The sequence below is a fragment of the Danio aesculapii genome, chromosome 8, assembly GCF_903798145.1.
Source record: "Danio aesculapii chromosome 8, fDanAes4.1, whole genome shotgun sequence".
Classification (NCBI taxonomy): Eukaryota; Metazoa; Chordata; class Actinopteri; order Cypriniformes; family Danionidae; genus Danio; species Danio aesculapii.
In genome coordinates, this window is record NC_079442.1 from 9280328 (window position 1) to 9306476 (window position 26149).

At 35.5% G+C, this 26149-nt stretch overlaps 2 protein-coding genes across 4 annotated transcripts; both read right to left on the bottom strand.

The window, feature by feature from the left end:
- Positions 1-2590: 2590 nt before the first annotated feature.
- renbp (renin binding protein) lies at positions 2591-14023 on the bottom strand. Its single transcript, XM_056464257.1, has 11 exons — positions 13867-14023; positions 12341-12446; positions 11905-11980; positions 11708-11783; positions 9995-10173; positions 9059-9283; positions 5561-5642; positions 5246-5421; positions 4471-4602; positions 4304-4391; positions 2591-3023 (listed from the first exon to the last, which is right to left on the bottom strand). Exons 2-11 carry the CDS (start codon positions 12439-12441, stop codon positions 2947-2949), a joined length of 1212 nt encoding a protein of 403 aa, XP_056320232.1. The 5' UTR covers positions 12442-12446; positions 13867-14023; the 3' UTR covers positions 2591-2946.
- A 2175-nt stretch (positions 14024-16198) lies between these two features.
- On the bottom strand, positions 16199-25512 carry si:ch211-218o21.4 (actin-associated protein FAM107A). 3 transcript variants are annotated; one of them, XM_056464502.1, is made up of 5 exons: positions 25413-25512; positions 23740-23978; positions 23544-23646; positions 19709-19874; positions 16199-17151 (listed from the first exon to the last, which is right to left on the bottom strand). In XM_056464502.1, exons 2-5 carry the CDS (start codon positions 23918-23920, stop codon positions 17035-17037), a joined length of 567 nt encoding a protein of 188 aa, XP_056320477.1. In that variant the 5' UTR covers positions 23921-23978; positions 25413-25512; the 3' UTR covers positions 16199-17034. The 3 variants fall into 3 exon arrangements, with proteins under 3 accessions (XP_056320477.1, XP_056320478.1, XP_056320476.1); XM_056464503.1 differs by having other exon boundaries at positions 19727-19874; positions 23544-23655; XM_056464501.1 differs by having other exon boundaries at positions 23544-23655.
- Positions 25513-26149: the final 637 nt, after the last annotated feature.

Below are 26149 nucleotides of genomic sequence, written 5' to 3' on the forward strand. Positions count from 1 at the left end.
ACCATGTGAGCTGATGGGTATTTTTAATGTTCATTTTTGATAAATGCAACACTTCCTCCGTCTTCCTTTTCCACAAATACAGTAGCATCAGCTCATCTGTAAGTTTGTTCCAGAACATTAGTGTATTGTAAAAAAAAAAAAAAAAGTATTTTCACCAGCAAAAACAATGTTTTTAAATGGATGGTTCACTCAAACATTTTTATTTACTCGCTCTTTATCCAGAAGTGGGTCTGAAGTTTTGAATATCTTCTTTTGAAGATGGATGGATGGATGGATGGATGGATAGATAGATATAAATAAATATAGAAATATGTAGAAGAAAGCTGAACGCCTATAACTCTGGGCCTGCAACGTTTAGCTTCAACCCTAATGAAACACACCTGAACCGATTAATTAGGACCTGAACAGCACTTGATAATTACAGGCACGTGTGTTTGATATGGATTGATACTGAAATCTGCAGGAAGGTACTGTAGTGCAGATTTCCAGCAACAGGGTTAAGCACCCCTGCGGTGGCCACTTCTATAGTCGGAAAAACAAACATTGGATGGCAATGGTTACATGAATTCTGCTTTTTTTCTTTTTTTTTTTTTTCCTCCTCCAAAATATTTTCCGTTGTGTTTTATAGAAGACACTCGTAACTGTTTGAAACTAGGGTGAGTAAATGACAGAATTTACTTTTTTAATTAGCTATCCCTTTAATGCCGAGTTTAGCCTCGATTTTGACAAATCTCCGACAAATGCCTCAAATCACAGGTAAATCGATGCTCGTTAATGTGAGTAACAATCACAGCATGAACTATCAAGGATGCGATTTGAGAGAATCGCCACTGAGTCGCCGACGCCCGTGAGATATTTGGCATGCTAAATATCTGGTGCTTGTGCTCTGATTGAAAATAACATCGGTGATCTCCTACAGCCAATGAGAGAGCAGCATTTACTAGCGTGGGTACCTGCAGGCCAGCGGGATGGTGGGGGAGAAGTTAAAACGCTCTTTCAGGTTTGGACCCAAGAAATTGAGGAAAAACTAGTGGAAATTTGGCAGGAGCACTCGTGTCTGTTTGACGTGTCATCTGATCAATACCACAATTGGGTCGAAAAGTAAATAAATTTTTTTTTTTTTAAAGTTGAGAAATTGGTAATTCTCATCAAAAGTCAGGTGAGCAACATAAGTAGCTAAATTTTCTGAAACTAAAGCCTTCTTTTTCTCATTATGTAGTTAATAACGAAAGATATATTATGTGACCCCGCACTGTTTCCATGTCACTTCTCGCATGTGTTTGGTTGTGAGACGTAGTTTGGACAAAGTTGTGGTGATTCTTCCTATTTTAAAGTCATGCAGTGTGAACTCTCCTGTCGCCAGTCCATCCTACAGTATAAACCGCATCGACAGAAAGCTAACCCAGATAGTCATACAGTGTGAAAACATCCGAGACGCTGCTCGCTGCAGAGCCATTTGAGCTCCAGCGAGGGGGAGCTTGAGCTCCTCCTCCTGTAAGCTGTTTTAATCAGGTTTTAATGCGTACACCCACCCCACCCCTAACCCCCAGTGACATCACTCGTAGAAGAAGCGCAAGGAAGGAGGAGCTGGAGCTCAGCTCTGCCCAAGTGGCTCTGCAGTGAGCACCACTTGAAACATCCGTGACACGACTACTTTGAAAATCATGCAGTCTGAACTCGGCATAAGTTATTTCTATCTTTTGCTGTAGTGTCAAATTACAAACATCATTTGTTACTATAAAGTGTAATAATCCAGTGAGATTTTTGCACAATGAGTCTGACAGCAGCCAGTGCTCCACACAGAGATCTGAACATCATCTAGGTCCACCAGCACTGCATGTTTTGGATGTCTTTATATGTTACACCCATTACAGGTCTTTCAGTTTCTGCTGATGATTTGAATCAGGTGTGTTAAGAAGATGTGCAGAGCTTGTGCTCCTCCAGGAATGTGATTGAGAAACACTGATCTAGCTCATCTGGAAAGACACTTGCACATATGTGGTGGTTGCACCAAACGGTAACTTAATTTACTTAAATGCTAAAGAAAGTCTATTAAAACAGTACTGTAGCATTGCACGTAGATTTCCTGAAGCGTCTGAGATGTTGCCACAGATCTGGATTCAGTCAGTCTTGAGTTTCTTCATTATGATGGTGAGATCAGATCTCTGGCTGCTGTCTTATTCATTGTACATGCAGAAATCTATTCATCTTATTACAGTGAATAGCAGAAAATAATGTTTGTAAATGTAAACTGGTATTTGACACACTAAAGCAAAAGAAACAATTGACAATCTTTGTTGATAAATACTAGTAACTTGTATATGCAGTCTGAACCATTTGCCAAGGTTTGTTCAGTGTCTTGCAAAGACTTTTATTTTTTTTATTTTTTAAATGTAGCCACTTCACAGTTTCAGCTCTGTAATTTTAGCAATGTACTAAAGAAAAGTCACCTCCTGAAATTCTGAGACTTCTGAGTGTAGTTTTGTGTATTTGAGAGTACTGAGCTTTACAAAAATCTTGTCAGCTAAATGATGTAAGTGCTAATTAAGGTTAGACAAAAGCAAAGACTTAATTAAACATTTATTTAGAGCTCTTTACATGTAATTTAATCATGTAGGAATTACAAAATATAGAGGGATTCATAAGAGCTTCATAAAAAAACAGGATATTTTTCAGTTTCAACTCATCCCTGATTAAGAAAAAGTGTTGTATGTAGGAATTAATAAAAGCCCTTCACAACCCAGTGAACAGCACTGGCCAGTGCAAACAAAATGACAACAAAAACAAAATAATCATGGTCCCTTTTTCATCATAAACAGAACAACAAAAAATGATGTTTAAACTCAATCTAAAACTGACGTTGATGCTGTCAAAGGCAACATTAGAATGGTTAAAAGTATATCATTAAAATTGCATTTTATCCTAAATGATCATATTCTGGGTGTTTTACGCATCTTGTCTGTCAAGAAGACTGTCCAGAAGCTTCTCACACATGTAGAGACATCGAGGAATGTGGAAGAAGCCTGTATGGTGGGGAAAAAGGGGTAAATATTGAACAAGCTTGTGTTAAAACAATGAGAAGGCATCATTTCTTCAGTGCGTTTAAATACCATGTTAAATGATAATTGGCCAGATAGATTTTTATTTTGTGGGACATATTCAAGCAGGTAGTAGAAAAACCTATAGCAGAAGTCTGTTTCCGAAAGCAGGTTAAGTCTTAATTCTGAAATGAGAGATACTGGCTTTTCTCTTTTAAAATGGTAGCTATCTCAAACCTGAGAAAGCAGGGCGAGTTGGTTCCATCTCTGAAACAGAGTTCACTTTAACTGAGTTATTATGGTAACATACTTTAAACCCATCCTGATCTGAAGCACGTTTACTTTGGTAAACCCAGATGTGTTTTGTTGATTAAGCAAATATGTGTTCTTATAGTAGATATAAAGCAATATATGCAAATCACACATTTAAGTTCATGTTTGTATTTTTATTTAAAAAATGTTTCCAAAATTGCAAAAATTACTTGACATTCATTTACAACCATTAAAACGACATATATATAAAATACATGCATACATATAGATCACAATTTTCTATTCATTTATTAATTAAATATTTTCTTCAGCTAAAAGACTGAAATTGCTTGTTTTATAGAGGAGCCTTGAGATGAGGTGGCTGTGTCTTCAAAAAATTCCACAATTTCTTCTCAAATTAAATCGACTGTTAAATGAATACGGTTTAATGTATTTACTAGCAATTATAAACCAAATCTGCATTTTTTTGGAATGTGAAGTTTTTATTTAATAAGACAACTTGTTTCACATTGGCTAGAAGTAATTCAGTCTGAATATTTAAATATAACTGTATATAAACAGTAGGTTCAATAATTTACTGTTCTGAAAGTTTACCTCATACGTTGTAACTGTGGTTAAAAATTAACCCGTTTATGTACTGACTTGCGGGAACTTTCTATAATAGCTTTTCACCTTTTTTATGGATTTATGTGACTATAGTCACCATAGTTGCAGTCATACTGGAGGAAAAGTATGTGGATTACTTTATTTAGGTACTGTTGCCATGGTAAATTACACAAGAATCAAATCAGGGCTCAATTGATCATGGTTTTTTTATAGTCATGCATTTGATTGACCGAATCAACCTTTCTGAAACCAAAAATTCTGAGTTGGTTAATTTAACTGATTAGGTTGAGTTGATTTACCATATTGGTTGAAACCCCATATTAAACAGGCCTCAGGTGAACGATAAATTGTGACTGGTGGAAAGTAATTTCTCCACGGCTTCTCACCTTTAAAGGGGCCTCCTTTAAAATCCAGCACAACTTCCCCTTGACGATTCAGATATCCAAACCACTCGCCCTGCTCCTCATCAGAAAACTGAAGCAAAAAACAAAGTACAAGGCATTTGAACATTTCGTCAGTAAATACTGAAATGCGTGTGAAATAGATGTCTTACGTGTTTGAAGGTGTAGTTGTAGATCAATCTGAAGCGTTCCAGTAGCACAGGCTCTTTACTGTGACTGTAGGCCATCAAGTAGGCAATCAGAGCTTCACAGTGAGGCCACCACAGCTTCATATTCCACTCTAACTGTTCACACACACAAATGCATATTAGTACAGAATTCTATTCTGAAAAGCTCCCACTTGCCTTGTCCATCACATGAAATGAAGCCTATTGAAGAGCCCTTAGAAGTAGCTAGCTTTAAACACTTTTGTGCCATTGATTTTTCCAATTTGAAACCAAGCTATAAAGAATAATTCACCCAAAAATGACAATTCTGACAATTTACTCAACCTCTCGCTCCATACCAGTTTGTTTTCTTTCTCGCGTTGAATACAAAAGATATATATACAAAACAATGTTGGTGGGGAAAAAACAACCATTGACTTCTATAGTCATTTTTGTTCCCACTACAGATATCAATGAGTGCTCGTTCCCAACATTTATCACATCTTGTTTTCTGTTCTACAGAAGAACAAACTCTATAAAGGTTTGGAACCACTTGAATGCAAGTAAATAATGAGAAAATGTTCATTTTGGGGTGAACTGACTCTTTAGCTGTTCATAATTGTTTAATTGTTGGGGGGAACTATCCTTTGGTCAGGACTTCTAGCACTAAACCAAATCTTTTGAAGATGCCTTCATGGATTTGTCTTTAACTGCACTTGGCTAATCTCACTGACTTGATTTCTTCCATCACTACTACTCTATCCAACTAATAGAGTCTAACCTGAGTCGGACAATGGCCATCTACATCCAGGAAATAGAAAAGACCGCCATGCTGTTTGTCCCATCCAGCGAAGAATGGAACCTCCATAAACTTCTCCACTGCAGTCTTCTGCAGCTGAACATCTCCTTTTGTGAGCGCATACTTCAGCAGGAACCATCCAGCTTCAAGAGCATGACCTTGAGAAACACAGCACAGAATGATCATGCTGAATTTATTCCAACAGACTCAAACCAAGCAAATCCTTAAAGAGAACACACAATAATCAATATGTTATTATGACGTCAATGATTGTTTTATTTTGAAATGATCCATTACCAGGGTTCTGCAACCGCCCTTGACACCCAGGAAGCTCCTTTCCATTCAAAGTGACATTTTCCAAAATGGCTTTTCCATCTCTCTGAGATGAAAGAATTTTGGATTATTTATCATTCTGCTTCATCTCAGAATTTCCATTACTTTGCTATTTGATGCACTGAAGACGGTTCACACAAATAAGAAAATTATGTTATTAATTACTCAAATACTCCAATTTTCTGAGATCTTCGAATCATCTTCAGTCATTCAACGGATAATTTAGTTTACCCAATGCACATGTATCGTATGTCTTTGGACTGTGGAGGAAACGAGTACCTGGAGAAAACCCACGCGAACATGGGGAGAACATGCAAACTGAAATGCCAACTAACCCAGCCGAGGCTTAAACCAGCGATCTTCTTGCTGTGAGACGATCATGCTACTGTGACGCCCATTCAAATCATCTTCAGAACACAAATTAAGATATGTTAGATCAGGGGTTCCCAAACTTTTTCTTATGAAGGGCCAAAAGCCTAACTTGATTGAGGGCTGTGGGCCAACGGTAAATTTATCAAACTGTATTACAATACTGTATTACAATACAATACATGGTGATTTCCTCATTTGCTACAAAATAAATAGAAAACACTAATATTATATTTTTTAACGAACCTTTTATAATGAAAACATAAGAATTCCATTTAAGTTTAATGCTGAATACTCTAGTCAAGCTGCACCTGCCTTTGCCTTGATTTGCTTACTGTTGCTCAATGGATAGACCACAATTCAGAAGTCCTCAGCATGTTAATTTTTTTATTTTTTATTTATTTATTTTTATAGCACTTTTCTGAACACTTAAAGCGCATTTACACATTGGGGCAATCTCCTCATCCACCACCAGTGTGCAGCATTCACCTGGATGATGCGACAACAGCCATAATGCGCCAGACCAGCTGATTGGTGGAGATGAGACAGAGTGATGAAGCCAATTATGATTATAGGGATGGTTAGGAGTCCATGATGGACAGGGGCCAGTGGTTAAACCCCCTTTTTTTTCAAAGGACATCCTGGGATTTTTAATGACCACAGAGAGTCAGGACCTCGGTTTAAAGTCTCATCCGAAAGATGGCGCTCACTGAACAGTATAGAGCCCCCTTTACTATACTAGGGCATTAGGACCCACACAAACCGCAGGTTGAGCGCCCCCTGCTGGTCTCACTAACACCACTTCCAGCAGCAAGGTAGCTTTCTCATGTGGTCTCCCATCCAGGTACTGACCGGGCACAGCCCTGCTTAGCTTCAGTGGGTGACCGTGTGAGAGCTAGCTGCTGGCAATTTACTACAATTGATTGAAAAAATTTTTTTTTTGTACCTTAAAAATAAAACTAACAAATGAAAAGTTGTTAAAATAGACATGACATTGTGTATTAAAAGGCATTAACCCCAGCCCTTCCCCAAATTCTCTCTCTCCTATCAACTGGAATAGTGGGCCAAATCAAAGATTACCATGGGCCAACTTTGGCATGCGGGCCCTAGTTTGGGCATATCTGTTTTAGATAAAATATGAGAACTCCCTCAACCTCCATCGATAGCAATGATCAAAAGACATTCAAAGTCTAGAAAAGGAACCAAAACAGTGTCAAAATATTCCATGTGAATTTAGTGGTTTAACTGTAATCATACGAAGCTCTAAAAACACTTTTGTGCAGCACACACAAAAAAAACCCAGTGAATACAACCAGTGGCGGTTCTAGTTTAAATGGCACCCTGGGCGAGATCCCCCCCACCCCAATTCCCCCGAGAAATAAAGACTTGACTTTTTATTACTGTCATTGACATACATGTAATTGTCTCAAACTATTCAGACAACATACTAACATCTTTACTAATAATAAATATATTAAATTATTTTCAGTAAACATAACTCTTTATTTGTATTTATTAAAAATATAATAATAATAATAATTATTATTATAATTATACAATGATTCTAAATAAATAACAGAAAACAATCCAAAATTTAACTGGAAAACAATGTAGACACGACTGGAGTGATATGCTAAGATCACTTAATCTTTTGCATGAATATTATGACAATCTATGACAAAATCTATAGAATACAGAAAAATATGTTTTATATTTCTTTAATTATCTGTTGTGTTAGACCCAACTTAGTCCCACACGGAATCTGTGCACGCAGATTTTTAGCCCGTCATTGATTGTTTATTTACTTGTGTAATTTATATTTATTCAGTTTTTAAATTGTTTTCAGTAATAATATTGACAAATACTAAAATTGAAATTACAGTTTGTAAAGCAATATTTTCTATTTATGTTGTCCTTTAGTAGAGATATTATATGAGTGACTTGCTTTGTTTACCAAATAAAGTGGATCTAATTGGATTTGCATGGTAAACATTGAATAAAAGTTAAAGTATTTTTTATTTAATATATATAGTTTTTAGTTATGATTCTCCCAAAATCATTCCACATAAATCCGCAGATTTTTTACTAAATTCTCAGCAGAAATAGCAAAAAATGTCCGCAGATGTCTGGCCCTACTTATGATCAAGAACTAATTTAAAGTCTTACCTCCCTGACTCATCGTCTCTCCTTTCTGCTTCATAGCTATGCTTAGCCAAAATAAAGTCATCATCATATTATTTATATAACTCATATTTTATACAGTATAACATGTATAACAACTTATTTAATATATATAACTTTAGTTTTGTTGATTTGCAACACTCGCTGCGTGCCAACATCTCTGCATAAAAGGCTGTCACTTTGGTTTCACAGTGCATGAGTGGCACGTATTTTATCGGTGTGCAACCGGGATGCATCAGTTTGATAGAGTAACAAACGTGCGCACGGAAAAGATGGCAAATGTTAATGGCCCCTAACGTCTTTATTCTGTGTGATTACTCTAATATATGCATAAAGTAAATCATATCTCAAAGCTTTTACTGGGGCACGGTTTCCTTTTTTTTTTTTTGCACTGTCTCCCCTTGCGGTCCCTAGTAAAATGCCTAAATCCACCACTGAATACAACTTTGTTTGCCTATATTTTCTCTCCTAGCGTCAGGTCATGGTGTGCATTTATTACATGCAGTACAACATATTGAAAATAGTGTCAGCAGTGTGACACACACTAGTGCTGTATTGCCAATAGTAAATGCGCACCTTAATATGGTCTCTGATATGTTAGCCATTGATAGACAATGTTGACAGTTTTTGGCAGACAAAAGTGATCTTGGGGGTTTGAATGATTGCAGTCACACAGAATGTTTTGAGAAGGTTTTGTTTCCTTTTCTGGACTTTGAAGATCTTGTGATCATTGTTATGTGATCATTGAGCTCTCAGATTTCATCTAAAATATCTTAATTTGTGTACTGAAGATGAATGATGGTGTCAAAATTATTGTAATGATATAAGAGTGAGTAATTAATAACAGAATTTCATTTTTTGGTGAATTAATCCTTTAAGCTTGGTGAAGGCTCGTATTTTACGTTTACTGACCTGTATATGCTGTAGAATCTGTTCCACACACCATTCACTCAGGTCGTTGTACTTTTCTGCAACCTCCGTTCTATCCTCTGTCAGCTGATCTACCAAGCACAGGAGCATCATGGGAACTGCCATGCTATTGACAGGTGGATCCCCAGGAAGTTGAGGACGGCCGAGAGATGATGAATCGGTTTGAACCCATAACACCAGCTGATCCATCATGCTCTCGGCATCTGCCTAGGGTGAACAGGGGCAAACATTTGGCAATCCAATCATTAAATATATAAACCTAATACATAAACAGAAGTTTGAGCTTCAAGATGCCTCTCATATGGAGAATGAAGTCACATGCATTGCTCAGGTGTGAGTTTTTCACAGACTTCAACAGTAAAAAATCTTGATGGTTCTGTGGGTCTTGTCTATCAAATCTGATCTTTATTTTGTATTTTATATTGGATTCAGGTCAGATGATTGGCTGGGCCATTCTACAGCTTGTTTTTCTTTCTCTGAAAGCATTTGAGAGTTTCCTTGGCTGTGTTTTGGATCATTGTCTTGTTGAAATGTCCACTCTGGTTTCATTTTCATCATCCTGCTAATGTAGATGTTGGACTGAAGCAGCTACTATTCAATTACAATGAGGACAAGGGCAAAGAGTTGCTGAAGAACTACTGAGATTTCAGCTGCTGTCACTGCCTTTCTTCATATGTTCAATACTATTTTTGTGTCATTTCATTCTATTACACATAACTTAATTTGTAAAGTAATTAGGTGAATTTTCTTTGCATATATGAATTTATTTGGAGGTTATCAACATCTGGTAAAAATTTCAAGTCAACAGTACCTTAGAAATGTGTTTTCTGAGAAAAATGGTGACATGTTGAATACTTATTTCCCCTATTTGTATATGACGTCATATGTTTTAGGTGACATGCTGGCTAATAGTTTTACCTGCATCACTTTGTCTTGTGTAATCCTGGACAGCTCGTCCATGGCCATCACATAAAAACATTCACTGAATATTGTTCTCTGAACCTTCACTGCTCGACCGTCTCTTGTCAGGCAGAAGGCACATTTCCCTGGCTTGCGGGAGGCCTCGACTCGAGCAAACTTTTGCAGAAAAGCAGCACCTGAAATTAAAGTAGTTATTCAGTAATTATTGTATATGTAAACATTGATGTCAAATAGTTACTATATACAATGTAATAAAAACTACTTGTAATCTTTTATTACTAACATTTTAGTCTCTTACAGTGTAATGTTTAGTTTCTTAACATGTAATTGTAATTACTTTTCCAGTGTATTATGCCCACCAAGGCTGGATTTAATCTAAAATAATGTTAATTGTAGAACTAGAACCCAATAATATTAAGATTTAGATTTTTGCAACCCGTCAAGGTGACCATTATTCTAAATAAGCATTCTTTTTAAGTAGTCTATCGTCCAAGTTAACAATGGGTATTTTATAATACAGACTAGATCTAGATGAACTGACTAGAAGCTTGTATCAGAGGTGAATTAGTTGACTAGCCAGTGAAGTTTCAGTTTAGTTTGCACCAATCTTGAGTTTTAGGTACCATGAATGTGGCTCGGAATTGAAATGCATGGCTAACCTGCTCCAGCGCAGGTTATGTTCTGGTCTAGAGATCACAAGCTGAGATTTAACCAATCAACTGTGAGCAAAGTGACAAAGATGCTCCCCTAGTTTCTAGTGTCTCTTTCTCCAAATTAATTGTTATTATATAGTAAAACACATTGAAATGTATATATGCATAAATAAGCATTTTTAGTTTAATAACATTTGTGTTTTGTTTCAATAAACAAATAACTGCAAAATAAATAAGTTGTATTTTTATGAGTAGATTTAAAAAAAAAAAAAAAAAAAAAAAACCTAGATTTGAGTCTGTATACCTACACCTTGTATTGACAAAATTGTACCAAGAAACTTAGCAGTCTTTTTTCATGGATAGCTCATTTCATCTTGCTATAAATATTCCCTGTGAATTGCACCGACGCAAGAGAAATATATCACAGAATCTTTGTGTTTACAGGCATTTGATTGGCTGTTTGCTGTCTGGGTTTACAGAGAACATTGATTATCAGTCTTATGGTAAAGCTAGACTGCACTGGTTTGATTTTTGTCATCTCAGAATAGACAGACAGACAGATATATACAGGCATATATATATGCAGATGGACAGAGAGAGACATATGCAGAGACAGACAGACATATACAAAGACAGACGGACATACATAACATACTTATATAAACAGACAGATGGACAGACATGTATAGATAGATGAAGAGAGAGAGACAGACATGCATGTATAGACAGATGGTTAAACAGACAGAAATATATAGACAGACAGATGAACAGAAACAGACAGTCATATATATATATATATATATATATATATATATATATATATATATATATATATATATATATATATATATATATATATATATATATATATATATATATATATATATATATATATATATATATATATATATATATATATATATATATATATATATATATATATTAATATATATATATATATACAGACAGATATAAAGACAAATAGACAGACAGAGGCTGACACAGAAAGATAGACACACACATACATACATACATACATACATACATACATACAGACCTGATTTGGCAGCCTCAAGAATCTCAGGTTTGTGAAATCTTTCCACCGTACGATACAGCCTGCTGTACATCCATACCTGATAGAAACATTAAGACACATCTGACAACTGACCAATAATTGTCAATTAAAATATTTGATCAGCAGTTTGTTATATAAATAATTCGTTTTAACATGAAAAGCCTAAGAAAAGCTCTGACCTGTCTTCCTTGCAACCAGACATATTTCAGCTCATCGTAGACCTTCCCATCTTTTCCAAGACAGTTAAAATATCCACTAAGATCATCATAATAAAACAAACATTAAACTAATAATATATCATCTTAAATAAAACTAACAATAATAACTAAGCAAAGTAATTACCCATCATGCAGCCATCTGTTAACTATCCAAATACTCAGTTAAAAATGTGAAAATTTAGACAGACAGATAGACAGACAGATAGACAGATAGACAGACAGACAGACAGACAGACAGACAGACAGACAGACAGACAGACAGACAGATAGATAGATAGATAGATAGATAGATAGATAGATCAAATTTGGCAGAACTAAAATTTCTCAAATTTGATTAGATATGGAATTATGAGAGAAATTCCACTAAAGCCATGTATTAAAATGTAAATCGTCTCACCCGTGTTCCTTGTCATGGGAATATTTGAGCCAGAAATCCACAACTCTGTCCAGTTCAGTCCGGATTCTGTGTCGATACTCTTCCAGCAGTGCTGCAGTCATTGTTCCTTCAAAAAGCAAGAGACACTTTAGGGCCATGGCATGATGGCTGTTTTATAGTAGGTCCAATAAAGTTTTGATATACTGGTGTTGTGGCTGCAGTAGTGATCCTGTGATCTTAAACACCGACCCTTGATCTTTGCCGGTGAATCAATGCGTTTAGAACTTTAAACCTCTTCAGTCAGTTTTCAGGATCATGAATCTAATTACTATGGTCTTTATAATAATTCAGCATTAAAAAGATGAATTAATTCTAGTTTTTAGAACAGAATCTGACCCATTTTAGCAATATGTATGTACTATAATTGAGGTAAATTTGGTTTTAGATTCACACATTTGTTCAGTGACAACTTGTGACATGCTCCCTGCATTTGCTTACCATGGTATTTTAAATATACACATGTAAGAATGACTTCAAAACAACAGCGTTATTTATTTGATCATGAAGAATGTTGTACTTCGATAGTCATTGGCTGCTAATATGATTTACCCATTTAGAATTTGCAAAGAATACATTTCTGCAATTATATTATTAAGGAGGATGTCTTAATGTGCGAATATAAAACCAACTTTACCTCAATTGTATTATATAATAGGTATAGCCAGAATGTACAATATAATGCTTTCACTGGATTTTGTTGTTATTGTCTATTACTTTTGGTGCAAGTACTGTACAGTTGTTAATAATGATAAATTAATAATAAACACATGGAGTTCCCAGTTATGGGTTGTGGCTGGAAGGACATCTGCTGCATAAAACATTTGCTGGATAAGTTGGCGGTTCATTCCGCGCTGGCAACCCCTGATTAATAAAGGGACTAAGCCGAAAAGAAAATGGATGAATGAATGAATGAAAGACATGCAGAAAGAAAAACTCCATAGTTTGTCCTGAGTTCAGGCAAATAGAAGTAAAGTAAAACAGCAAACACTGACAGCTGTTTAGGTCACTGATTACACAGAAACTTGTGCTCAGTGCTTCATTAATATTATCTGCTTGAATGCATTAAAAGCTCCAACGTTAGCAAGAAAGTGATTGACGACTCTAAATGTTAATTCTTAGAGTTGTTATCTGTCATGATCGTTATCTGTCATGAAAACATGGGGTAAAATGGTTTTAGATTCGCACATTCTGACTTCTCCTTAATATAATTTCAGGCAAGTACGTTATTCTTTGCAAATTGTAATGGGGAAATCATATTAGCAGTCATTGACTATCAAAATACAAGCTTGTTTAGTCAATGAACTAGTGCTAATGTTGTTTTAAAGTCATACTTATGCGATTTTTAGACAGAATATTTAATGTATCGTGGTAAACAATATAGAGACCGTGTCACAAGTTGTCACTAAACGAATGTGCGAATATCAAGTAAACTTTACCTCGACGTCTTGAAATTTTCCATCTCGCAAAACCCTTCATAAAACACTCACCGGCTTTACAGACGAAACAAATTCCTCTTCTGTACTTTACTGTATTTAAAACAATCTTCTTTGTTAGTTAAAGCGAAAACTAAAGCGCTGTAAAACCGCCTCTTCCTCGAATTTGCAGAATCAGTTAAAACGCGATGCATCATATGACCTGCATCCAGACAGCTGCTCCTGTTTATTCGGCTTTCCTGAGATGATTCGCCAGCTCTTTTTCTGCTCCTCCAATCACGGTCCAGGAAAGCACGCAAGCGTGTGTTTCCTACGCTCATGTAAGTATTACAGTTGCGCAACTCCCATTCCATTTGCAAAAAAACTATACTGTTTAATTACTGCAAACGTAAAGAGGTTAACATTAAAGCTGAATAGTAGAACAATGTTTGTTTAGCGCAATTAATAATAATTGTTTAGATTTTTACAGTTCAGACGAAACGTATTGTCATTACTGACAATGCCTTATACTCCCTTTACCTAACTCTAACCTACTACTGTAAGTTGGTAACAGGGTAAAGTTAATTAAAGTTACTTGCAATATTAGGATCTACAACAACAACAACAACAACAACAACAACAAAAAAAAAAACTTCAATTTCTTGTTGGTTGATCAAAATAGCATTGTCATTCCAGCAATTCGGTGCCATAACAGTTAGCTAGTAACTGTCCCTTAAAATATATATATATATTTTTTTTTATTTTCAAGATTTTATAACTTTAGTTGAAGGAGTACTTATTAAACTATAAGAAAAATATATTGGACCAGCTCAGGATATTATGGTTTAGCATTTTTTACAGAATTTTCACATGTGACAGGCCAAATGGCCCCCTGCAGCAAATAATTTTGTGTTTAATAGCTATCTAAATGTATACAGCTTGGCTAAAACAAGGCTAAATTTGTGTTGCCAGTGGAAATCTAATAGACGTCTAAGAAGCCACTAGTCATCAAATAGACAGATGAGCCAGACTTTATATGTGTGGTCATTAGTTTCTGTTTATTTCTAGTATAGTTTTGGCCTATCCTTAAAAGTCTATTAGATACCGACAGCCCAAATAGCCTTTTTTTAGCCAAGACAACTATGTTTAGACGTCTATTAGACATCTTTTTTAAAACAAAAAATGCTTGCCGGGCTGTTACAGGACATTCTCGTATCTTTTAAAAGGTGTTTAAAATAATTACCGTAATATTTATATTTTCTAAGGGCTAAAATGTCCCTCACTTTACACTGCGATAGTATTTTTTAAAAGGTAGCCTATTACTAAAGAAGAATTATCTAAAAAAAAATTGTATGAGTTGTTACGATACATGAAATAATAATAAAAAATTACAAATGTTTTCAATTTTAAAATGGTTCTAGGTTTCATAAACTATTAGAACTGTTAATTATGACTATATTACATATTCTCTTGGAGAAAATAATCACTATATGCACTCTTTTTAGTTTTTATAAAATAAAACAGAACAAAGCTATAATTATGTTTAATCACAATCCTCAACGTTGAAAGGACCAATCCATTATTTTATAATAAGGAATTAAATGATCAAATGGTTTTAAATAGATTTAAGGAAATTAAGATTAAAAACTTTAAAAGAGATAATTGAAACATTATTTTCAATTAAAAACCAAACTGAAATAAAATTTGACACCTACACATAAAAAAAACATGATTCAGAGTGACAGAGAATTGATTTGAAAGTTTTAACTTATGAATTTAAAGCTCTAAATGGGCTTTCCTCAGCTTATATATCTGAACATTTAAGATTGTACTCTTCCCAAAGATCCCTCACTGTTCATTGAATCCCACTTGAAAACAAAGGAGACAGAGCTTTCTCAGTCTATGCTAACTTTGGAACACATTACCTTTAGAAATTAGAGCTTCATCTACATTGGGTGTTTTTTTTTTTTAAATCAGTCAAAACCCACCTCTTCTCTTTGGCCTATTGATATAAATTATTCTTTTTTAGGACTCACTGACTAGACAAATTTTTAAAAATTTATTTTCATTTTTTACATTTTATTGTAGCATACGTGTATATTGTCCTGTCTCTCTAATTGTTTATAATTGTTGCCATGTTTATGAAGCACTTTAGTCAGCACTTGGATTGAATTGGCCTTTTCTGTCATGACATTAAGTATCAATCTGAGACAAACCAGCCTAAATATTTACATTTTGTCATTCTAATAACAGAGCGGCATCAATATCAAATGTTTAATGGGAATGATAGTTATCCTACTGCAGAACATAAATGAAGTCAACTTTAACAGAATAAAAGGTAACACTTTATTGTTGAACACTTTAGACACTAACAGCAAGCAAGTTTGCAACTACTTGTCAACTAGCAGTCATTATTAAAGAGTAAGTAGATTATTGTTATTAAAGGGTTAGTTCACCCAAAAATGAAAATGTGGTTATGAATTACTCACCCTCATGTGGTTCCAATCCTCTGAGACCTTTGATCATCTTCAGAACACAAATAAACATATTTTAAGTGAAATCTGAGAGCTCCCCCATCCTCCATAGACAGCAATGGTCACAAGACAATCAAAGTCCAGAAAAGAAACCAAAAACATTGTCAAAACATGTGACTTCAGTGTTTCAGCATGAGGGGGTGTAATTTACTTTATTGGGGGGGTAGGTGAACTAATCCTTTTAATATTTGCTACACTTCATATCATGATGGATCCACAACAGACACTCAACTGACTATAAGTAACTTTGCAACTATATGTCAGCTCGTTTCACTAACCCTAAAACGAACCCTAAATGAATAGTGTAATATTCCACTACACTCAAAAATTACCTTTGCTGCATGTTTAAACTACTTATAACACAATTTTTAAGTTTTTTGTGGGGAACAACTTAATTGTTTTAAGTTCAACCACTTAAATTGAAAAAAAAAAAACGAATCATTTAACGTAATCAATTTGAGTTGGGACAACATGTAGAAATTATGTGGAACCTTTTTACAGTACTCTAATGAGAGTTAGTTGACAACTATCATTGCAAAGTTATTTATCGTCAGAACAATGTCTAAAATTAACTATCAAACCATAGTCCAACTGAATAAAATGTATGAAATGGTTTAATAACAGGATTATTTCAATGCATCACCACGTGCTTTATTTCAAAATGAAGCTGGATGTCCAAATGAAGTTTGCTTTAGTCAGATGATCTGCTTCAGGAGTGAATGTTCTTCTGTAGAGCCGTGTGGACTTTCTTCAAGTTCTGCCGCACTCGCACGAACTCCAAAAGCTGAACCTCCTCACGTACCTTCTGCTCCTCTTCTTTCTCCTTCTGAAATATTAAAGAGACAAACCACGTAACACACTACAAATAAAACGGAATGAGATTTCACTCTTTAACTGTTGCTTCTATCAAAATATCAATTACTATAGTCGTTAAAGTGATGCTAAATAAAACACCATATCATGTAAATAAATCCAAAATCAAACAAAAATAGCTTCAGAGGTAGTTATCACCATATCATGTACATTTATGATGATATTGTTACTCTTTACATATCATGAATATAAGCAGCTATGCTATTTTAAATGTAAATTATGGTTAAAGGCACGGCATGCGATTTATTTGCGCCACTAGAGGGCGCGTATTCACAACAAACAAAGGTGTAATTTGATGATGTTGTGACTAAGCATGAAATCAAGAGAGTTATCATCTTCATTACATCACATGTGCAGAAATTATGTTCATGGATGAGCTGAAGTATTCAAATCTTATAAACATGATCGTATGAAGCAGATTAAGGCAGAAAGCTGTCGAAGCAAAATGAGACAGATGAAGCAATTGGGAATTGTTTTAAAACAAACGAGTGTGATGCAAACTTGTCAACGTCTTCCAGCCATGATTACATGTAGAAGAAGCAGCACTGTTTTATCACTCATAATACATTTTAGAGTTCTGTTAAAATTATGTTCTGTGCAGTAAAAAAACACAACATATTTAAGCAACTTTAGTGTATCCTTGTTTTCAAAATAACCAAACTGGAAATCAAGGGTGTATGACGTAGGGCTGCACGATTAATCGTAAAAAGATGCAATCTCGATTCATCCCAACAAATTAGCTTAATTCAGCTTTTCTGCAAATCAGCCAATTATATTTTCAAGGTCTCCAAATGGCGTTAAAAGTGTCAAATCCTGTATTTAGAAGATATTATTCAAAAATGTCATTTCTGTCTTAATGTAATGATGTATTGGCTGCCGCAAAATCCCACCTGAGCTGACACACTGTTGTTTACAACTGAGAGGAATGATGTCTACTTTAGTGAACAGAACCTGCATACATAGGCTGTGAATAACGTTCAGTTTGTTGTAAACTGAACTCAATGTGACGGCAGCCATGTGAAAAGTAAAACTGAAAGCACGCACATCATTTAAATGATTATATCGCACTTTTGAGTTATAATTACAAGCATTTTAATTTTTTTTTTTCATATCGAACACAAAATTTTGTGCATGTAAATAAATGTTTAAGTGTGTCAGTATAACTACTCTAGCCTATATAATGCAAAAAGAAATTTGATAATGACAATTTTTTTATTTCACCAGAGGAAAAAAAATGGTCTAATGTTTTCAATGACAAATGACAAGCATATGTCTCAAACCTAATAATTCAACTTCAGAATTATGATTAGTTATATTCTGATGTCATCTTTTTACTGTGAATTAACAACCAGTACATATTTAAAGTCCGTTCAAGTCCACCTTTCCAAGTCTATACAGAATTTAGCATTTTAAACCACAGTAGACCTACACACAAGCCTAATATTATTGTTGTTTTACCATATGTTTGAGAAATAACAATAATAGCCTACTCATAGTAACCTTACATCTACAGAATTGTGAGAAAATCGCGATCTTAATTTTAAGCAAAAAAATTATAATAATAATTGTGATCCTCATTTTTGCCAGAATTGTGCAGCCCTTATATAACGTCATTAGCATGGTATTGACAACACAAGACATGTGCTGTGTCCTAAATGGCACACTATACACTCATGCAATTACACACTCAACAGCATAGTATATGAATTTAGTTTTGTCCCAATAGGGTATCTGCACAGCTAGGGTTTTTCAGCCAATGATGAACTTCCGGTGAAAGCTTAATGTGACTATTTCCAATTTTTAATTATTTTTTTATTTTTAAGGTTCCTTTTAATGCATCAATGTTGTAATGTTATTAAAATGCATTCAGTTAAATAGACTTCAGCATTTATTTGGATGTTAAAGCATAAAAAGAGACGAAAGACCATTTAAACACAGGCGCCGTCAGTAGCAGCAGGCTAGTGCAAAAACTCCTTTGAAAATACTGGGGTAAAATAAATTTCCATTTTTTTAAAGACATGGCACGGAAAAATATCATTTAATGCAATGCTTCTTGTTTGTTCTGATACTCACTTTATATCGTATCTCAGCCAGGCAGTGAAGATTTTTAAAAGAAATCAATTTAGGCATTTAAAGTAGAATAAAAAGAATATTTCAGTGTGAATGCACTACTTATGCTATTTATACTACAAAATGATGAAGAATGGTGCATAAGTATGGAATTTGGAATGCACCTATGGTCCCAAATCCCATGCTTATGCACCATTCTTCAGCTAAAATTGCTTATTTCTCTGAATTTTAACATTCTTTGAAACATTTGGTTAACATTTTAAGTACATAAATCAGCAAAATGCATAACGTTGTTGAAGTGGTTTGTGGATATTTTAATGAAAAAAAACCTACATATTGTACCTTTTAAGTCAGTTTTTATCAAGAATGAAGCAACATGCAAAAAAATTAACCTGAAATGCTAGAATAAAGGTTTGTGTTTGTTTGGTTTCAGCACACACATTTAGGAGGCTGCTGACCATCATCTCCTGATGCTTCTGCTGGCGTTGGAGAAGCACCTGCTCCAGAGGACTCCTGCTCTGCTCGCCCTCCTCCTTCTGAGTCTTCTCTCTCTTCCTCCTCTCCAGGACCATCTGAAGCTCTGGCTTAGCACACACCACCAGCCCTCTGTCCCGCCCAAAGAGTCAAAGCACAAACAACACATATCAAAGTAACATTTTACCAGTGCTATTTCACTAATAATTGTATAATATTATTATGGTGGCTGGAGAAAGCCAACATATTGTTATACTATATCAAGCTACAGAAATCAAACTCACTTCAAACCTCCAAACTGGTCTGACTCGGGTTGCTATATCTTTTCCAACTGATCCGACTTACGGATTTCCGAAAACTGACCGGAAAAATTCAGAAAAGTCCCATTGACTTAACACTGGACCAAACTTTACGACCTCATAACTTTGCACTAGATTGTCAAACAGACTTAAGGTTGGGCTTATAAAGTCTATTTATAAGACTTTATACTATACAGTACGCTAAAATCAGTATGCGACCCGAGTAGTATGTCCGAATTCACAAAATTCGAAAATCAGTATGCGAGAAGTACCCGAATGGCATACTACTTCCGGCGAGATTCTGAAGTGCGCATCCCATGCTCACTGCGCTATCCCATGATGCCCCGCAAGAGAATTCATGAATGGGAGTGAAGCGACACAACGCAACGGGTAAGTCTAGATTGGATATGTGGCCCGCCGGAAGTGTGACATGCACATTAATAAAGCAGCATTTTTTTATGACACTTTATAACAATAATTAATATTTTTACAGTACTGTGATGGTTTGGTTTAGGGTTGGGGTGGTAATAGGTGTTAAAAATACAATTTATTGGGTAATTTAATAGAAAACATATCTTATACTCGGTACAACAACTGTTTTTACATTACTGTGACGGTTGGGGTAGACGTTAATAAAATACAATATAGGCCGCAAACGTGTCCGATCTAGCAACAACCCTACGCAACTCAGGAGGATAGGTCACGTGATCATGACAAAATAGCGGATGTTGTACGTCCGAATTCCATTCAGACTACTCACATTCACACTGTATAGAATGTACTTTTCTAAGGGCCGAGCAGTACGTTTAAATTCAAATGCAGTACCTACTGAGTAGTACGTGGTTTTGGACCTAAGTGAAATTTACATTTACATCTATGCACTTAGCAAATTATTTATTCAAAATTTAAGAGGAATTGTGGAAATAATTGAAATGGTTAAAGAAAAAGCTACAAATATTATTGAGATATTTTCATGTACTGTAATTTCAAAATGTCCTTTTTGCATTGTGACATCATATGGTACTCTACATCAGTGTTTCTCAACCATGTTCCTGGAGGACCACCAACACTGCATGTTTTAGATGTTTCCTTTGCCTGTCACACTCGTAACAGGTCTTTCATTCTCTGCTAATGAGCTGATGATCAGAATCGGGTGTGATTGGTTAAGGAGAAATGGAAAATGTGCAGAGCTAGTGGTCCTCAAGGAATATGGTTGAGAAACACTGCTCTACATGATGCCGCTCTCACAAAGCTTTTGTGTGCTCCTAAGAAATATAGGTTTCTCTCACAAAACTTATGTAATCTCTCTCAAAAAACCATTGCAATGTACTTTTTTCTATATTACTTCCATCACATAGCAAACGCTTTTAAAAAGCTTTGGAATGGTGATTGTGAATGCTATCATAACAGCAATCAATAAGCAATATTTCTTTGTATTACACATTTAAAGTTAAATATACATTTATCCAACAGTAGCCTCACAGCAAGAAGGTCGCTGGTTCGAGCCCCGGCTGGGTCATTTGGCATTTCTGTGTGGAGTTTGCATGTTCTCCCTGTGTTCGTGCCGGTTTCACCCCCCAGTCCAAAGACATGCGGTACTGGTGGATTGAATAAGCTAAATTGGCCGTAGTGTACGTGTGTGAAAGCAAGAGTGTATGGGTGTTTCCCAGTGTTGGGTTGCGGATGGAAGGGCATCTGCTGCGTAAAACATATGCTGGATAAGTTGGCTTAAGTTGGATAAATTTCTGATGTGACCCCTGATTAATAAAGGGAAAATGAATAAATGAACATACAACAGTTCTGTCTGGTTCTCGGTTCTGATTGGCTGAAAGATGTGCGATATTCTGCAATATCAGAACTCCAACAGCCCCTCACCCTTCTGTATTACTTCGTCCACTTAGAGTGACAGCAGATCAATAAACTCTCTACAGTTTGACAAATATTGCAGCTGTTGGACAACAATGTATTTTAAGGCTTTTTTAGGTGAGAATGCAGTTGTTTATATTACAACTATGCAGCGTCATCCACAAGATTGTGATTAAGACCGCATAATAAGCCCTTAGAGGAGGAAAAACTGAGCGTAATTTTAAACTACAGCAGATCAAATTATTATAAAACTGGTAAGTGAGTTTCTAAGTCAACCTCTTTTGTATGTTGTAGTCGGTGGCGTAGCAGAGGGGTCCCGCACAATACAATTGTTAGGTTAAAAAAATAGATATAACTTTTTGTAATTTACTTATAGCAATGAACAAAAGTTTATAGGCCTATTTCCTTGCCATATTTTTGGGGATTATATGCAACATTCTTTATTTATTCTCTTAACTTAAATATCAAACTTGAAGGGAAAATGTGCTTTATGCTTCATAAAGCATCCGAATCGGCACTCAGTATCAGTTGATCATGATGACAAGGAATTGGTACTTGGTATTGGCTTCAAGAATCCTGATCGGAGCATTATTTTGTGTCAAAATATATTACATTATTAAAAAAAACATTTTTTGCAAGCTAATTCATTGTTTCTTGGAGGAACTGTTTTTAATATACAGTTGAAGTCAGAATTATTAGCCTCTCTTTTAAGTTTTTAACTGTTTAACAGAGAAAGGAAATTTTCACAGTATGTCTGATAATATTTTTTTCTTCTGGAGAAAGTCTTATTTGTTTTATTTCAGCTAGAATAAAAGCAGTTTTTGATTTTTTAAAAATCCATTTAAGGTCAAAATTATTAGCCCCTTTAAGCTAATTTTTTTCGATAGTCTACAGAACAAACCATCGTTATACAATATAACTTGCCTAATTACCCTAACCTGCCTAGTTAACCTAATTAACCTAGTTAAGCCTTTAAATGTCACTTTAAGCTGTATAGAAGTGTCTTGAAAATTATATAGTCAAATATTATTTACTGTCATGATGGCAAAGATAAAAAAGATCAGTTATTAGAAACGAGTTATTAAAACTATTATGTTTAGAAATGTGTTGAGAAAATCTTCTGTCCGTTAAAAAGAAATTGGGAAAAAATAAACAGGGGGGCTAATAATTCTGACTTCAACTGTACAAATACTCCATGAAATGTTGAATTAGCTTGCAAAAAGAGATCTAAGGGAATGCAAACTTTTGCATAAACCAAAAGCATTAAAATAGTGATTTTCCTCCCATCTCATTCATCAAGCCATGCTCCTTTGATTCACTATTGAGCTTGTGTTTTTCTACAGTAGCAGTCAAACTGACTGATCTTCTGATTTAGTCTCTAAAGGACACGCTGTCAGGACAGGCCTATTATTACAGTGTCTAACACAGCGTGGCCTGAGCATACGCTGCTGATAAAACCAGAGGGTGTACGATTGCAGTCGGTGTGTCCACACATGACTGCCTGATACAAAAGCCCAGCGAGAGAGAGCGAGCGCGGCTTCATCAATATTTCACCAACCCTTCTCCAAATAAAGCGATTTATTGGAGTCCTCATGGATCGTTTTATAAGGCAGAACTTTCTGTATAGTGATCTTACTTTCTGTGGGCCAGTAACAGCTCTTTGTGAAGCTCCTGGTGGCTCCTCGAGGCTTTCACTGGGTTGTTCAGGTTCCAGGGACCCTCGGCAGTATCACATTTATCTGCATTTTCTTAGACACAAAATATTTCTGCAAGGTTCAATAAGACACACTTCTCATGTCACTGCGTGTGTAAAAAATAGCATGGCAACGCACCTCGATTATGGCCATGATGATGCAAAGAACTGCAATGAACTGTGTCTGAGGTGGACTTGGCTCTGGGCTGTGCTGGTCTGCCGGAGACGTGGTTGTGTCCGCTGAAGCTGTTGGATATGGCATTTTTCAGTTCTTGCTCGGATGGTCTTATCGGGAGTGATTGTGCAGCGGCTGATCTCATCGCACACGCAGGTATCAGAAAGGGCCCTCTGCCAAAGCTCCTGCTGCATGCTGGGAAACTGTGCATTGGGGTCGCCAACGAAAGCAAAGAGAGTAACAAGAGGGGAGAGATTGAGTTTCACCTAAGTGGGAATCTATAATTTATCCGCTGGTCAAATACCTGCCCCACTCAAATCATTTGTCATTTCAAGCAAAATCACATCAACAGATTGCTTACTGGCACCAAAATGTGCATGATGTACAGTTGAAGTCAGAATTATTAGCCCACCTGTTTATTTTTTCCCCCAATTTCTGTTTAACGGAGAGAAGTTTTTTTTTCAACACAATTTTAAACATAATTGTTTTAATAACTCCTCTCTAATAGCTGATTTAAAGTGACATTTAAAGTCTTAACTAGGTTAATTAGGTTAACTAGGCAGGTTAGGGTAATTAGGCAAGTTATTGTATAATGATGGTTTGTTCTGTAGACTATCAAAAAATATATAGCTTAAAGGGGCTAATAATTTGACCTTAAAATGGATTTAAAAAAATTTAAACTGCTTTTATTCTAACCGAAATAAAACAAATAAGATATTATGTAGAAAAAAAATTATCAGACATACTCTGAAAATGTCCTTGCTCTGTTAAACATTTGGGAAATATTTAAAAAAAGAAAAAACAATTCAAAGGGGGGCTAATAATTCTGACTTCAACTGTATATGTGACCTGGTCAAAAGTGTTGTATTTTGGAAATGTATATGTATGTGTTATATGGTAGTTGAGTAAATAAGCTTTCTATAGATATACATTTTGTTAGGATTGGACAATATTTGTTAACATGCAACTAATTTAAATCTGAGGATAAAATAAAATGGAAATACTGAGAAAATCTCCTTTAAAGCTGCCCAAATTAAAGTTTTGATAAGTTTACAGTAGGAAATTTACTAAATATCATAATGAAACATGATATTCATCTAATATTCTAAATTTTTTGACATAAAAAAAAACGAAATTTGATCATTTTGACAAGCATTTGTATCTTTTGACAAAATGTTACCTGTGTGTAACATATTGTTTGTCTGGTTTTATCAAATTCACACATTTTAGAAAGCTTACAACTAAAATGTTTATTTACTGCATACATTGTAATATATAGAAGTCCGTTCCAGCTGCTGAATAAAAAAAATAACAAGGTTATTGTGAGTTATTAAGTCAAAATTCTAAATATTAAGTAAGAATTCTGACTTAAAGTCACAATAACCCTTTTATTTTAATTCAGAGGTAATAGTAGTTGTATTTGAAACGTTATTAGTTTGGTTTAGAAAATAACACACCAAAACATGCATGAGGTAAATAATTCACATCGACTACAGCATGTATATGTTGTAAACGTCTAAACAGGCTATCTTCATGTATTGTTATGCAAATCACCATTAAAACAAACCGTCTTGCTTCAAACACTACGTTGCTGTTAAACGATACTAGAAAGAGCGAAAGCGTAGTTCTGAACTCACCAAAAGTGTGTCAGGGCTCCATGAGCGAGGTCTCTTCTGAGCAGCGGCGTGAGTATGAGTCAGATATCTGTTACCTCTCAACACAACGGTGGACACCTGAGAAAGGTGGTGTGGCTGTTGTATCGATGCGCACTTCACTTGGTCACCGCTTGGGGGCAGTAAGCGTGCGAGAAATCAAACGACTTCCAATCCTAGCGCCACAACTTCTTCACATTGAAAGGGATAGTTCACCCCAAAATTTGAATTTGATCAACATTCGCTCACTCTTCGGGTGTTCCAAACCTTCATGCGTTTCTTTCTTGTATTGAACACAAAATATGATATGTTGAAGAAAGCTGGAAACCATGGCTGAAGGTACTGGCGCATTGTTTTGTATCCAACATTTCAACTTGACATAGACGTTTTTACTCAGGTTTTTGCAGTTTCAGGGCTATTTATAAAAAAAAACAATAAGATAGAAATAAAAATGCTGCTCTTAAAGGGATAGTTCAGCCAAAACTGAAATGTCTCCCTGCTGAAAAATCCAGCTTAAACCAGCCTAGGCTGGTTGGCTGGTTTTAGCTGGTTGACCAGCCTGGTTTTAGAGGGGTTTTGGCCATTTCCAGGCTGGGTTCCAGCCATTTCCAGCCTGGTCTTAGCTGGTCAGGCTGGAAAATGACCAGCTAAATCCAGCCAAAACCAGGTTGACCAGCTGGACATAGTTGGTTTTGGCTGGGCTCCCAGCCTGGCTAGGTGGT